Source organism: Cygnus atratus, chromosome 20, assembly GCF_013377495.2.
Source record: "Cygnus atratus isolate AKBS03 ecotype Queensland, Australia chromosome 20, CAtr_DNAZoo_HiC_assembly, whole genome shotgun sequence".
Taxonomy (NCBI): domain Eukaryota; kingdom Metazoa; phylum Chordata; class Aves; order Anseriformes; family Anatidae; genus Cygnus; species Cygnus atratus.
In genome coordinates this window covers 9,578,990-9,595,041 of record NC_066381.1, presented here as the reverse complement: position 1 = coordinate 9,595,041, position 16,052 = coordinate 9,578,990, and the positions used below count along the sequence as shown (strand labels likewise).

At 40.2% G+C, this 16,052-nt stretch overlaps 1 protein-coding gene across 2 annotated transcripts in view; it reads right to left on the bottom strand.

Moving 5' to 3' along the window:
* USP32 (ubiquitin specific peptidase 32) overlaps positions 1 to 16,052 on the bottom strand; it is a 79,382-nt gene that overhangs the window by 54,695 nt on the left and 8,635 nt on the right. For both annotated transcript variants that reach the window (XM_050714769.1, XM_050714770.1), the window contains exon 2: positions 3,016 to 3,143. In XM_050714769.1, the coding sequence (XP_050570726.1) occupies positions 3,016 to 3,143 (128 nt within the window). The remainder of the gene's footprint in view (positions 1 to 3,015; positions 3,144 to 16,052) is intronic.

Sequence of the window (16,052 nt, the reverse complement as noted above, 5' to 3'; positions counted from 1 at the left end):
TCAGTTTCAGTATCATTTGAATGCCAGATATTCCATTTATGTATTAACACAACATATCGTTCAAGATTTTTGAAAAAAGGAATTCTGTGGATAATATCCAAGGTGTTAGTATCTAACACACCTTTGAATTAGAACAATCAGCAGCTCGTATTACCTTTACCTCAGTCACTTAATCATTTTTTGGTGAGAGTTTACAAACATTGAGTAAGTTGCACACAACACACAACCAAGATTAGTTCACGTTTCTAAAGAAGTAGCCCCACGAGTTTTCACATTAATGTTATTTGGAAAGCTTTTTCTAATAAAATGCACTGTAAAAAATGAGAAGCAATTTTGTGTCCCTGTGCCCACAGCCTCTAGTAAGCCTGTTGGAAGGGTAGGAGAGGATGTTCAAGGCATTCTTTTGGCTCCTTTCTCTAGTGTATAAAACCTTCTGGATTCTTCCCTGATTCTATTCTTATGACCCGTCTTCTCTTTCAGTCCTTGAGAAGTCTCCATTCTCGTTCTTTTGGCAGCTCCCCCTACATGTCCTTCATGTCTTCGTTAGCATCCCTCTTCTACTTACATTACAGTCACATTTGGAGAAAAACCAGCACAAGTGCTTCTCACAATATAATATACATAGGAAGAAATGAACAAGAAAAAATCACTGCTTACTACTTTTTCAATAAGGTTGATATGCAACTCCCTCTAAATTAAGCTGATAAAGGTATAATCTAATTAGTCTTTGACACGACTGCACAGGACAAAGTTAGGAGGTCCTTCTCAGCATTCTTCCTCTCCTAAGACTAACATACAAAGCTACTAAAAATGCTTTCTTGAGATATTACCATTCTTTCTTTCTACTTCCTCTGAACAATATTTTTTCTGTCAAGGTACCTATAACTGCATATCCTAATTGTCTTATTTCCTTAGATTTAAAAATAATTGCTGTGTTCATGCATCTCAGCCCTTGACCGGCTTTCCTGCAGTTAAAACAATGCAGACACAGCCCATGCTGTTTCATTTTATTAATATTTTCAATTCAATTTTTCTAAGAGATCCTTTCAGAACATAACCACCCGGAACATTTAAGTGTTTCGCGTGCATGACAATCATGTAAATTGATCGACGTTCCACGGACTTCATTTCCCTCTTTTGCATGCCTGCTCTATCAGTGTTTTTAATTTAATGAATTCCTGAAGGCCTATCACTCCTCAGATACAACAAACTATTACTCAAAACATGCAGAGAAAACAGCCCAGCAACCTCAGGCTCAAAATAATCCATTTTAATGACTGAAAGGCTGAAAACTCAGAACAAGGCTTTAGCTGTCTAATGAGTGTGCCTGCCTTTCCACAGTGAATTACAAAGAATCCCATTACAATATGAGCAGAGTCAAGTCCAAGTTTTGTCCGGATTTTCAATATTCAAGCTCAGAGAGATGAATATTGCACTGCCTGAATATGAATGCTAGAAGTACACAGTAATTCAGTACACAGTAATTTGTACTGGAATTTTGAGATGCTGATATCCATCCCACTTCTGATGAGATCACATCAGAAAACAGTCATGATTCTTCCACTAACTTTACTTCACCAAATGGGAACCAAGAACTGCAGTAGAACTGTAATGTTAAGAGACACAATTATGATAAAAATTGTGTCTTCAAGGTCAGATTAAAAAAAAAAAAGTAGACGTAACAGAAGACATCTGAAAACCCAAAGTATCTATTTGTGAAAATTTATCTCATCCAAATCAATAATTTAACCATTAATACTGGCATAAAAGGGATATGAAAGCACAAATTAATTTACAATGTAAGTTTTTTAATATTTCTTATTATTTCAAAAAAATCATGTACAGTATAAGATTTTTATTTTATTATTTTTTAAATCTTATTGTCTACTAACAAAGTATTCAAACAAAATATACCAAAACTAGTACTGAAGATACTTGCCTTAGGCTACGGGAAATCTCATACTTTCATTCAATTTGACGGTGCTAACACACATTACAGTATTTCCTGTTAAGTGCTTGAATACACACATAAAAATAAAACTGCCAAATATATTACAGAAGCAAGTAATATCCTCTTTGTCAATACTTGCGGAAAAAAGAAAAAGGACAGAGAAAACAGTGAGCTTAGAAAAAAGAAACCCTCTAACATAGTGTTAAACCTTTTGCAACACACACCTCACCATGCACATTATCTAAATAAAACTGGAAGACTTGCACGCTGCCTGTGAGGTCAATAACACTGAAGATACCAGAAATAGCAGCTGCGATTAGAAATGACATGGAGCAAAATATCATTTGAAAGGTCTGGCTAATCTTATTCTTCCCTGAACAATATTTTAATTTCTCTCTCAAAATACAGACAACTCTATGAAAGAAATTTTTTTTCAACACACACGCAGGATGGTATCACTATTTTTATATATATATGTTTATATATTTTTTTATATATATTTATACATCTATATATATATCTATATATATATACACACACACATACATGTATTATTTATATCTATGTAGCATATTTTGGTTCTGGCTACTGTCCAGTTCATTTATATATATATATATTTAAAATAAAATTATTTCTGAGAGCTTGTAAAGATTAATCTGCACTTTAGAAAATGAGGTAAAAGCCTACGGAAACTCAGAGAAAGCAACAGCATGCTCACCTCCAGAGTAAATAAATTCCTCTACTATAACGCTTTCGTATAGAGAGTTAAAACTTCCCAATTTTTCACTTCCCCAAATCTACATCTGGATACCTAGATTTACTTTGAAGTCATCTGCCACCTATTAGATGGGTGTCAGGCAATGACTCAGTCAAGCGCACATCAGTGACAGCTCATGATCCAAGTCTGGAACGTTACCTTCAGTTAGAGAACACACACTGTAACACTGTATGAAAAATGGAAAGAAATTAAATTTGCCTGTTTCTGCACAGGCATATTTGTGTGTGCACATCTAAGGTACACAGTATCAACCATATACATCTCTCCAGAAAAGTTTATAAATTACCTCAGCAACTTTTGGAGGGACTCCATCACCGAGAACTTCCCTGATGAAGCATTGTTGGGTCATATAATATGAGAGTCCACAAGTTCTCTTGAAAGCATCTTTCAGTCGCTTCAGCTCTATGTCTGTAACTGTATTGAGTAAGAGGAGAAAAAGATTTGGTCAATAAAGATGTCATAGAAATCTAACACCTTAAGGACTCCCAAGATCCTGTACGCATTATATTTATCATAAAAATAAAAGATCAGGAGAATTAAATGCATGATCTCACCGAGATAGTGGAAAAACTCAACAACTGGAAAATGAGATCTAATAATCTTAATCTTCCCCCAAAAAAAGAGAATTGGGGTAGAACTAAAGTTAACATCAACTATTGCAACAGTTCACTGCCTGTTTTCTTTGACTACAATAATGTATTATAATTTGTTCTAAATTAAGCACCACTATTGTCACACAGAAGGAAAATAAGCTAGCTTTATGATCAATTTTATGTTGCATGTAAGCTAGAGAAATGATCTGTAACCAACTGTGGTGAATATTATGAAGAGCAGCTCCAGCAGCACGCTTCAAACAGCCTCATCTAGCAACCAGTCTATTTTTCTATAGAAAAAAAATAAGTAAACACCACTTACAGGCTTATGAGATAGTACAGCACAGCAAAGCCTGAATTGAACAGCAGTACTGGTTTGGACTACAAGTAATTCTCCACCTAAGACTCCCTTGCACAGTCAAAGTCTGATTACCACCTAAAACCTGTTCAAACTTTTTCACAAACTAAAGGTGGAAAGTTTAAAGAGTTGCCCTTTATACTTGCATGAGTTGCCCTTTATACTTGCATGAGTGTTCTGAAAAGCAGTCCCCGCCTTCCTACTTTATGAGCACAAAGCGACTTTTTAACAACGTGGTTAAGCAGCTCTGAGCAAGGCAAAGAATTACTCTAGGTCCACAAGCGCAATGCATACTTCAGAGGTATCTCACTGAACAAAACAAGTACTTTGGCAAAATCGGGTTGCAGAGTGTGACACGCCACGGCCTGGATCCCACGTAGGTCCCCACGTACTGCAGAGGAGCGTTTAGCAGCCCGAAGCCAACGCAGAGATGCTGCCCGTGACAGCTATTGCACCGTATTTATAGCAAGGCATTTTCCTTCCCTTGATATAACCAGCCAGACGGGGCAACTCCGACACGGCCAGAAGCTTGTCCAGCTTTTTGCCAGCCAAAATAAAACAGAGGACTTCAGGACTTAACCCAGCATTCCCTTCAAAACGTCCACATTTCAATTAATTCATTCATCAAAAGGAAAATCGTTCCTTAAGAAGCAAATGATGTTGAAACATTCCTCCTTGATTTTAACCCTCATCAACACTGAAACAGACTGGGGTCTTGACTTTACGACAGCGTGTAAAAACAGAGATTGGGTCATGTTTCTTCTCAAATTTTATTAGGTATTCTGGGTACCTTTTACCAGGAAAAAAACAAACAAACAAGGATCTAAGAAATAAGCCTCAAGCGTGACCCACAGTTACTATTACTAAAAGTTACTATTACATCTTGTTTTAGGAAAATAAACATACTTTAATTATACGGGAAAAGAAGGTTGGTATACTACTGCTACCTGGCATGTATGGTATTTGACTTTCTCTATTTCACATTAACATGTCCATGGAATCTTTTATTTTCTTTATGTCTCCAAGTGTGATGCTTTAACGAATGCTCAAACACTTTGGTAGGCATGCCAGCTAAAGCCTTCTTCCAGGGCTTTCCCTCCCTAATTGGAAGCAGACTCCCCGATATGCTATTTACAACCTGAAGCGATGCTCTCCAAACCCCCCGGCTCTTCTGCATTAAGGAAGCGGGCAGCAAAATAAAGATGCTGCAAAGAAACCGACCTCGCAGTGCAGCCCTGTTCCCAGCCCGTGCAAGGAATTAGCAGAAGTGCTCCACAGCAGAGGGCTGGATCCTGCGCCCCATCTGCACACCCTCACGTACAGCCTCTCGCCACGTTACCTTTAGGAGTAAAAGCTGCCTTGTTTCTAGGGGGACAAAACGAGAGGGAGAAGCTCCCAGCTTCAGTGCTGCAGCAAGGTAAAGCAAACAAAGGAGCTCCTGGATACAACCTAGCAGCAGTTCCATGAAGGCACACTCACTTAACACAGACTTTGCATTCCCTGCTCTTTCTCCCTTTTTTTTTTTGAGCTCCCTACCAGTTAATCCAATCTGTTTCATGGTCATTCAGGAAAAAAAAAGTATATACAAAGCCTTAACTGAGCAAATGCTTATGGCCTTGCACACATTATAATGGACTTCAAGTAACCTAATTACTGGTTGTTGCCAAATCAAGTTTGAAACCTACACAACAAACATAGCTACTTAATACAGTATCATGTCATTATCGATGTTCTTCTATAATGCAGCTACATAAATTTCAGGTTTACTTTCCTGGCTGCATAGAAAACAATTGTCATAAAAATTACTCGTATTTTATACTATGTTGGTGCACCTGAATACTAAGGCCTTGGCGTTGTTTGTTTGTTGAAATAAAATAAGGCTTTCCATACCTCCTGTTACTGGTGAAAGATCAGAATTTCATTAAAATTTGAGTTTTGTAGAAACTTTCTCTGGGACATCCATCACTGACTTCTCGGTTAGCTCAAGAAATACCAAACAGGCCTTTTTGGTAATGAAGCATCAAGCAGTACGCCAACAGTACACAACTCCAGAGCAATTTTGAATTTTTCATAATATAGCAGGTTGTAGTAAAAAAATGGGTTTTAGGTCTGTTTCCACCTGCCCACGCAGCTGTAGGACTATGCTCTGATTAAAGCCACAGCATTTAGCCTTCTGATTAAGAAGGAAACAGCAAGAATTCCCCCCTCCCTCCCAAAATTTCATTTATTTTTTTTTCATGAATGCAAAAATACGGTTTTCTCCTCACAATCCTAACACGAGCAAAATCCATTTCAACTTGGAGCTGCAGTTTCCTTCCACCAGCAGTCAAAATCAACTGCAGCATTTGCCCTATTGCATACGTGTTAGGGGATGAATTTTTTTTTTCTTCTTAATATATGCAATTTTGCATACACTTGTGCACTACTTTTTGGTAGGATTAATTAAAAGAAATACAACAGCCTATAACCAGTTAAAACTTCCAATAACTGTTTTAATAGAAAATTTTATTTATGCAATAAATGTGAACTGCCTATATGTAATGGGCTAGAATATAAAGCGGTTTCAGGCAGTCCTGTACTTTCGTAATCGGACAATTACCGGCCACTCCTTTGTGAGATTTACCTGTATTAACAGAAACCAAAGCGATTTGCACCGGACAGCCCTAAGAGCAGACCACGTAGCGCTCCGGCGAGGTTCTGCGTATCGCCTTAGGACGCTGAGCACACAAAGGAAGCCACATCTCCCCGGGAGTCGCGGCCATGCAACCACCCCCCTGGTACAAGCATCACCCCGGGCGGTGCTGGCAGGTTGCAGAATCCGGCCCCTACCCACCTGCCTCAAAACGCACACGTGCCTCGAGTCCTGCTGGCGGATGGCTTGGCCAAAGGAAGGCCGGGAAGACGACTTTACCAACGCTACTAGCATCTTCGGCAAGGACTGCCAGCACATCATTTAATAGTAGATGCTAAATTGATACTGCTACTCGGTGCTACATTTCAAAAGCAAACTGCTAGCGCTAGAGATCACTTAATATTATTGTTTGCACGCAGAAACTACAAAGCAGGTCATGGAATTACAGAAAAGATAATCATTTCCATTCCCTCCCTGGGACACATTAAAATGATTGATGCAGGCCATCTACAATCATCTGCAAAGCTCTGCAAAAACAAGTTCATTATACATTTAGAGCCAGGCACACGAAAGTACGACTGAAACGAGCTGAGTAGAAAGCAAAGATATTATCAACGGTTACTTTAAGTCTGGAAGACAAATAAAATATATGAATACAGAACTTCCAATTATTTGACACAGAGGTAGAACATGATAGCCTGTAGAGAAGAAATAACAATAGCTCTTAAATTATGAAAGTAAGATTTCCAGAAGCAATACATTTATTACTGTAATAAAAATGAGAATGCTCCTGCCTGCAGGCTCCCTTTTCTCTCTCAGTTGCACAAATCCCGTGCTGAATAGACGGTCCAACCGAGGTCAGAGGTGTTATGTATGCAAAATGGATATTATTAAGAGGTCAATGTCAAATACTGCCCTCCGCTTCGAGACAGCAGCCTTTAATAGCACTTCATTGTATTCGCTGGAGACTTTTTTATTTAAGTTTTTGTGGAGGGGGGGAAGGGAGAAATAAAAAGGATAAGAAATGCAAGAACGGGTTTTAAGACTATTTTCTCTTGTCTTTCACAACTCAAGACTGAAGAGGCTTACAGGAAGGCATTCAAACATTTGCTCAAGAACTCTGCACGTGCATTCAATCAGCGTCTGTTACAAACAATGCACAACAGATAAAAAGGTGGCTGAGCGGCAGCAAGCATCACAGACCACAGAGATATTTTTATACCAACATTTAGACGTAAACGCAGTTAACAACCTCACTCCATCCACTGACTTCAGGTCATGCATTGAGCAGACTCACTTTTTGTAAAGGCAGCCTCACCGAGCGCCTCCAGGACAGAGCCGTCCCTACAAACAGACCATTGACCGGCCCCGTTCCCTGCACACGCACAGACACTGCACCAGCACAGACACTGCTGCTGCTCTCACAGCCTGACAGGGAAAAACAGAACACGTAAGACTTCCTAAAATAAGTTTATGATAGTCAACACAGCAAAAAAAAAAACACCTTCTCATCGTTCCTACCAATAACGGGTGGCTCAACCTCAGTGTTACTGCAGAGGAAGCAAGGCAGCTATTAATTGGGACCGCACGCCTAGTTCTTCACTCCTCAAGACTACAGAAGCTAACTTTTTATTCTAAGGTTTGAATTCAAAATAGGAAAAGCAAGTTTCAGTAGTTACATATCGCATTCTGATTCTTAAAATTGTATCTGAGTCAGTCAGCCTGCTTCCAAAGCACCTGGCAGAAGCAAACTGCCTCTTCCACAAAAGGAGAAGTCACAGCCTGTCGTTCCATCCAGGCAACTTTGCAAATACAAACCTCCTTAACGCTACCTTGGCTGGATGCTTTCCAATAATGCTGAAGACAGTTTAACAGAAGATTAGTGCTGCATCCAGCTCTCCAGGGAATACTCGAATACTCGAGCTCCAGTTTGTTTAATAAAGTTTAAATGAAACCATGCAACCTCAGCTAAAAACGCCACTGCAACTTACAGTAATTGTAACAGACCTTCAGCTCACCCAATTGCCGAGGTTATTTTTAGTTTAATGGTGTTCAACTTAATGCCGTTTGTATGGATTTACAATTCTAGTATTATTTTTTTTTTAAACTAACTACTGTCCAGCTAAAAATGTGTATAGCACCTTCCAAAACCAGCTACACAATAAGGCAGTGTCATGTTGGAGCCACCCCTTTCTTTCCAACTCTTTCACTCTATGTATTTATTACCAAGTCATCCTGGAATTTTCCTTTTAGAATTAAAAAAAATGCATTGTGAGTACTGCGTAGTTCCATATGCAGCACAGTCTCTGTCACTTCTGGACAAAGGTGAGACTGAAAAGGCCTGCTTTATACAACAAACGCCTGCGGAAAAGTTAGCAAGCTGGGAAACAAATACCTACCTCAGCAAAATGTGCGCTGCCTTTACAGAGCTACTAGTAAAATATTATTGAATCATCATAAAAATCTGACTGTTATAACCAAATGCACCTCATATCGATACTTCTTGCTTGTTCATTGCCTGTCTTGGAAAGAGAGAGAGAAGGAAATGGTTGTATCAAAGTCAGTTCTCACTAGTGGAAGCACAAACATTGCAAACGCTGTCGTACGTCCTCAGAGGCTAACGAACCTAGCCTGAAGTTCTTCCAGATTACTTCAACAATATGTTTTATCTGAATATTGTAGGAAAGTCATTAAAATCTGCCTAAAACCTGAAATTTTTAAATAAAAAAGACAACACTAGGAACACTATGGAGGTCATGAACACAAGTGCCGTACAGCAGCACCTCTGCTTGGCCCCAGTAAGCAACCCGCACCCAACGCGACAACTGCTGGAAGTCACCCGCCTGCCCCTCAGCACACGGCCGCTCTCCACCGCCCTTGCAAAGTTTAAAGATTTACAAAGGCACCGAAGAGACGGGATGCCAAAGTTTAGGTACAAGCACTGCTGCTTAGGATGCAACAGCTCACACGTAAACTTTAAGCATTATAAGAAACTAATATTAATGTTGAAGGGAGCTTGTCTGAAGGTTAAAAGTAGTGGCTAGTCAAGCTTAATGGTTTTATTATAGCTTATATGAGGTAGTTACTATATACCTTGCCTGTGACGTGTGACGAGAGCGAGCACAATGCATGGGTTTTAAATTCCTGTTTCACATTTATTGGGAACATCAGGACCAGACAAATATGCCTTCCTTTACAACGCCTCTTCCCCTCATCTTTAAAATCCAAGCAGAATTATATAAAACGCTGTGACACAGAATGAGATATAAAATGCAGCTTTTTAGAGCATAAAAAGTTGGTTGTTGTAACAGAAGAGGAATAAAAGCATTGCACTGGAGTTCTTTAATGCTGAGACATTCAGGCAAGAGGCACTTAACCTCTCCGTGCCTTAACCGTCTCAGCGCTAAAATCTCACCATCACAGCACGGTTCGGGCTGGGAGGGGACCTTAAAGATCATCTAGTTCCAACAGAATGCACAGAAATGACAAGAGGAATATAAATCCTAGTCTACATCAGACAGTTGCTTTATAAATGATCTCAGATGGTCTATAAAAGTCCTGCACCAAGGAGCTGCTTCAGTCTGTGAGAAGGACAGGAGCCCAGTAGTTGAACCGAGACGAGGTGGAGTTAATCTGCCAGGGCTGCTATCAGCCGAGAGCCAATTAGCCGAATCTGTAACGAGCTGGGCACAGAAACAACACACTGAGCTGTTTTCTTTACTTTCATCTTACAAGAGAAAGCAGTGGCTGCTGGAAACTAGCGGTGAGTTGGTTACCTCTGCCCACACCAACATGCAGAGCACCACAAGCACAACAGAGGTGGCAGCAACAGCACCAAGGAGCTGGCAGGATCTTCAGGTATCCAAAACCAAAGATATTTCATTTGGCTACGTGAAAGGAAATTATATATTCTGGTTTACAGGTGAGCAGGAAAAAACATCGGACAGCAAACCACAAGGTATTGACAGTGCTGGAAATCAAAACAGGAAGCAAGTCACTCCATAATCAGGAGGAAAAAACCAGAGGATAAAAAGTTCAGGTAAGGGGAAGATAAAGACACGCTGAGCTCATCTGGCTAAAGCACCTTACAAAGTAGCTAGTAGGGATGGCGCTTTTTCCCAGAATGTGAAGCATCAAAATGTCCACGATACACTATGAACAGGAAAAACAAAATCGGAATTCCTACTACTTGCCCAGTCACTACTGGATAAAAGACAGCTCGCTACATCAGTGCCTTTATTAAAAAAAATAAAGCCCCAAAGCCCTGCAGATCTCAAGCACACAAGGCAAGCAATAATTTGCAGCCATAGAGCAGCCTAACACTGCATTTATTCTTTACTAAAAATAACCGAAACTCGGTTAAGAAACCAACAGCAGACAACTCGACCATTCTTCAGAAAGCAAACAAAATTCACCTACCTCAAGCTCTGACTTCCATCTCTGCTTTTAATAATTCTAATATTTTGATTTTTAAGTGACAATTTTACAGGTTCAATATCAAACTCACAGGGCATATAGTTCTCTAACCAGACAATTATCTTCCCTGTAATCACTTGCTCAATATTTCCCTCAGGAATCTTCTTCCTAGTTATACATGGAAATTTTATTACTTTTTTCATTAGTCTGTATTGTGACTCAATGGCTGCGGTTATGAAGTTGTCAAGAACCAAAGCAATTACTAAAAAGCTTCAAAGAGGTAAAATGTACAAGCGAGCAGAAAACATGTTTGGGAAAAATCCCAAACTGCAAAACACAATTGAAATAAATGAACCAGCCGTGCCGTGTCGTTAAAAAGACAAACTCCCCACCCATCCATCCCTGCAAAAAAAAGGAGCCCACTTGAGAACATTTGGGGTGGGCAGACACAAAAGGCTGCCCCCAACAACAAAACCACCAGCCCCCTTGTAAGGAATGGCTCTCAACCAGAACATTAAGAATCGCATTGTTCCTATTACTCAGCGCGTCTCAGTGAAGGTTTGACACTCTTAACATTTCCCAGTGACAGTACACAACAGGAATTTAAGGATAATAACAACACAGGTTGGATATTAAAAAATTCAAGTTATTCAATCCATTTTTTCCCCTCATACCTGTTCTTTGTTTTTTGGTAGTAGTGGCTCATGGTGGGGATAAAGCTTTTCTCGGTGCTATTAGACCTAACCACAACGCATATCAAAGGTTTAACATCTTGTGCGTGGAAGGCAGCAGAAGATTTAGTTATTACAATAGGATTTGCCAATTTTCTGTAACAAGAATACTTAGCATTTATGTGACACTTTTAATCTTCAAAGAGCTTACTTCTCACAGTTACCATCCTCAAAAAGAATGCCATTAAGTATTATTAGCCTGTTTTATCCATCTGTAAAGTATCTCCATCAGGGCACACACTGTCACATTGCTATTTGGATTATGTTTGCTTCAAGCAAAGCTAATCAGTACAGGTTCTGTGACAACCTTCCCCATCAGACGAGCATGGATAGGAATTGCTCCGTAATAGCCCCAGCAGTGAAATAATCCTCCCACCATCTGAGCACTTAAATCTTATTGGCTATATTTTATATCCTGAGGAATTAGAGAAGCCTGGTTTTATATGCTCCCCAGCCCAACCCCATAAGCCACAGAAGAAAGCTGAAAGAACCTGAAAATTCAGAAACCTCCGCGGATAATAACAACATAATAACATAATAAACAATAACTTTTACCACACGTATCACTACGAATTTAAGCGCAACCGACTGCAGTCTTGGAGACAAAACAATGACTTAGCAATTAAAGAAGTGGCAAACTCCTCCTCAGTGGCAGACAAAGCCATTTCCAGCCCAGCTTCATCCCGGGATGCCACCCTCCGGCTCGGGGTGCTTCCTGCAAGGTGAGGTGCTGCCACGGCTCCAGGCACCCCAAGGAACGATTGCTGGCCCTACCAAGGGCCAAGGGCATTAGGATGGATAGATATTCCCATTTAGATGAGAAACAAGCCTGCTTTCTGGGCTGTCCCTTGGCCAGCTTTCCCAGCAATTCACTGACGGCTGGCGTTCCCCTGGGCGAGCAGAGCGGCTTCTGTCACAACACAGAAAAGCTGCTTCCACTTTATTACCATCATGAAAATCATCTAGATGTTTATGCTTGGTAAGATATACAAAATTACATCACACAGCTCCTTTCCAAGAAATAAACAGCCTATTAAAATCAAAGGCAAAAGCACTCCCGAGGAGAGCTCTGTCATCTGCAGGTACCGGCTGTCTGAAGGCAGGTTTAGGGCACTGTCCCAAATGCCAACCATGCAAGGGCAAACACCACATAAGAACCCTGCTAAAAAATACACTTTAATATAACAAAATATGTCATATCCTCTCTTTCAACAGTGCCAAAGACTCTAAGCACATCTATACTATAAAGTGGCACTTCATTAAAAAAAAACAAAAAAAAAAAAACAAAAAACCACCTAACCTGAAAGTTAAACAGAATCTGCAACTCGTGCACGTGAGGGCAGTGTTTCGTTTAGCCTTTAGCGAAGGTTAAAGGCGAGGAGTTATGATTTGCAGTTGCCGGTGTAGTTTCAATAAAGTATTTAACTCACACATTTGGCAGTCAGAAGAGGCACAACTCCAGTTAAGCGCAGCAGTTAGTGCTACAAGTAACAAATAATAAAAGATTCAGAGACTGTACCCTGCTACATTTCTGTTTCTCAACAATTAGAAGAAAAACACCATTCACTTGGAAGCCAAACATTTTGCCCCGACCACGTCACACGTGTACGTGCACATTCAGCCGACGGCCAACGGAAGGCTCTGTGCTTTAATCCTTCCTATCCTCAACTGCTGGGGAAACAACCATGGAAAAAAAACCTCAGATGCAAACCACGCTATTTTAGTGTCAGGTCACAAAATTATGCCTTCTGTTACACTGCTATAGATGCGTAACAAGTTTTTTATGCAAATCTGTGAAAGGCTGAAAAATAAAACCCAAATCACAAACAGAGACAGGAGCCAATGCAGTCAAGCAGTAAAACAAAAACAAACACGTGGCCAGTGCTGGGGCCCTACTACACCTGTAGCGTGACACCAAGAATCGAATCAGAGGCAGTTTTTAACTGACAGCAGCAAATAATCAGCCTCACTGCTTCCAAACTCCATCTCCACTGCTGTGTGTCTTGTTCAGAGAATTCTCCACACGCACCTGAGGACTCATTTTGAAGAACTATCCTGAAAGATGCCACACTAGCTTTAAGTAGATTTGGTAACAGAGTGCAGATATATCTCTAAAAGTATTCATCATCAGATGTATTCTATTCTTAAGGTCCTACATTCACAAGAATGGAAGAAGCAACCTATTTAGATAGACAAGGAAACAGCTGCATGGGTTTATTTCAGTAACTCTGCAGCCAGTGACCACTTCAGACTGATGTGATAACTCAGGGTCCACCCCACAGCATCCACTATTTCACAAAAGTCCAGAATAATAATAAATAATTTAATAATAAAATAATAATAAGTAAGAATAACTTAATACAAAATAGCTACAATGCCCTGAATAGCTTCAGCAGTTGGAGACTCTCCCTGAATCTCTGCCGAGACTCTCAAGACATCCCCAAGGACACGGCTGTCTCTGCTCGAAGCATTTACATAATAAACAGTGAACACTTTATATGAAGAGATATTTATCAAATACTTTATAATCTGCCGTTTAAATCTATATTCTTATAATATTCTGTGGCTTCTGCAGGTATTTACCCAGTGTTTTATATTAGAATTAGTGTACATTATGTTTCCTTCCTCCTTTAACCCATCTCCTTCGCAATCTACTCATTACTTAGGGAATTAATTAATTATTAGCACAAGACACTCATGCAGCCATTCTTTAACCAAGGCGATGAGAAGACAGAGCTGCAGGTAACACACAAAAAAAGCGGTAAATTAGTCAGTGGCAAAAAGATTGATTATAATTCTTCAGGAAAAGAAAAATCACGTTGTTAGCGGCAAGACTGGCAAACAGAGACCAAAAAGATTTTGCATTCCTTTTCCACTGCTATCACCTTCGTTAACACCCTCGCAGAACGGAGAGCAGGCTATGTCGACCACACTCACAGCTGGCAATTACTTTTCTTAAGCAATGCTGCTTCAGCCATAGGAAGTACAATTTCACTTTTCGAATTTCTAAACCAAGATCCAGTATTTAACCCTATCGCACTTAGCTAGAACATGCTGAAAATGTTCTTCAAGAGTAGGAAATTTCCAGCACAGAAAGAAATCTTGTTTCTGGACAACACCAAACCACTAGAAACATGGACTGAAAGGAAGCACTTCTTCACCCAAAATAGATTCGTGTTCGAATTGAATTCAAAATAGAATCCAAGTTCATTTATAGACCGAAACTAAAGCTCTCGTAATTATTATTCCAACACTTCCAGCTCTTTTTATGCATGTACACAGACCATCTAAATGTGGCACTTCCTGCTCTGCTTGGGTTTCTGAGCTTCTTCCAATTTTTGTTTTCTTTCAAGGTTTCAGCTTTTCAAAGTAACAATGTTGAAAACTAACGCAGTAAGGCTGATCATTTAAAATGATCGCCAAAAATCCAATTAAATCAGCCTTAGGGTCATCGCAGAGTTACACAGTGACAACAGCATACACCTGTTAAAGTGTTTCCGTTCATGACCAAAACAGCCTGCTGCAGGACAAAACCTGACCGTTTCCATTACCACTATAAATTAAGATAAGGAATATCAAATCAAAACACAATGTAATGTAAGCGTATGTTCTGTACTAAATACCTGTATTCTAAGAGGGGATGAAAACTGAAATACCAAGTGGAAAAAAAAAGATCAACGCCACGTGAATAAAAACGCAGCTTGTGTGAGGAAGAATCAAAAGGGGTTGTAATAAGTGTTATAAGTGTGAGAAAGATATTTTTATGCAGAATGCAATTACCTCCTGCTTTGGCCTGGTGACATTACCTCTCAGAACGACTGGATCCAACTCCGACTAAACAATTGTAACATTATTCTCGAAGTGTCAAGTCTTGCTTTTAAATGATTTCTCTCTAAGACTGGTAAGCACCGAGTAATTTTTTTCTCTTTCTCTACAATCTAAAATCTGATGTTGCATGACCATCACAGTTATTTACTCAGAATTAGAAAAATGTTAAAGCTTTACACTAAAATTAACTCAGAGCCAAGTTGCACGTTTCTCTTTACCCTTGCATAGCTCCAAGAAGCCAGCTACTACCTCCAGGACTAAGGGTAACAGCTTCAAAGGTCTTCAACATAGAAAAATTACCATCAAAATAAATGTTATGTAAGATCCTGGCAAACACAGCTTCGTTCTCCCTTGGCAGGAGGTAGCAAGGGCCCCCTTACGGCGCTCTGACGACAGGTACAGCCTCACCCCAGAGCATCGCCCGCTGCCCTGCTGCACTGCTCGTGACTGCGGCTGCTGAGAACCTGAGCAAAGACAAGAAGTCAACACCCTTTTTAACGCAGAACGTACCACCAACGGGTTAAGACCATCCTTAAAGTCAGAACTGAAGTACGTGGCAAGGTGTAAAACCAGATGATATTTCCACACCCTTCCTCCCCCTTTGTCCCAGCCAGCCAGGGGCAATCCTGCCAGCCCCAGGGCATCCTTCTCCCAGGAGCTCCGATGGTTTGCAGCACCTTCCAACCTGAACGTGCAGCTGAAGGCACTTAGCCTCCGCAGCTTCCCAGCACCATTCCAGGGAGATATTGCTGTTTTGCCCCAGAT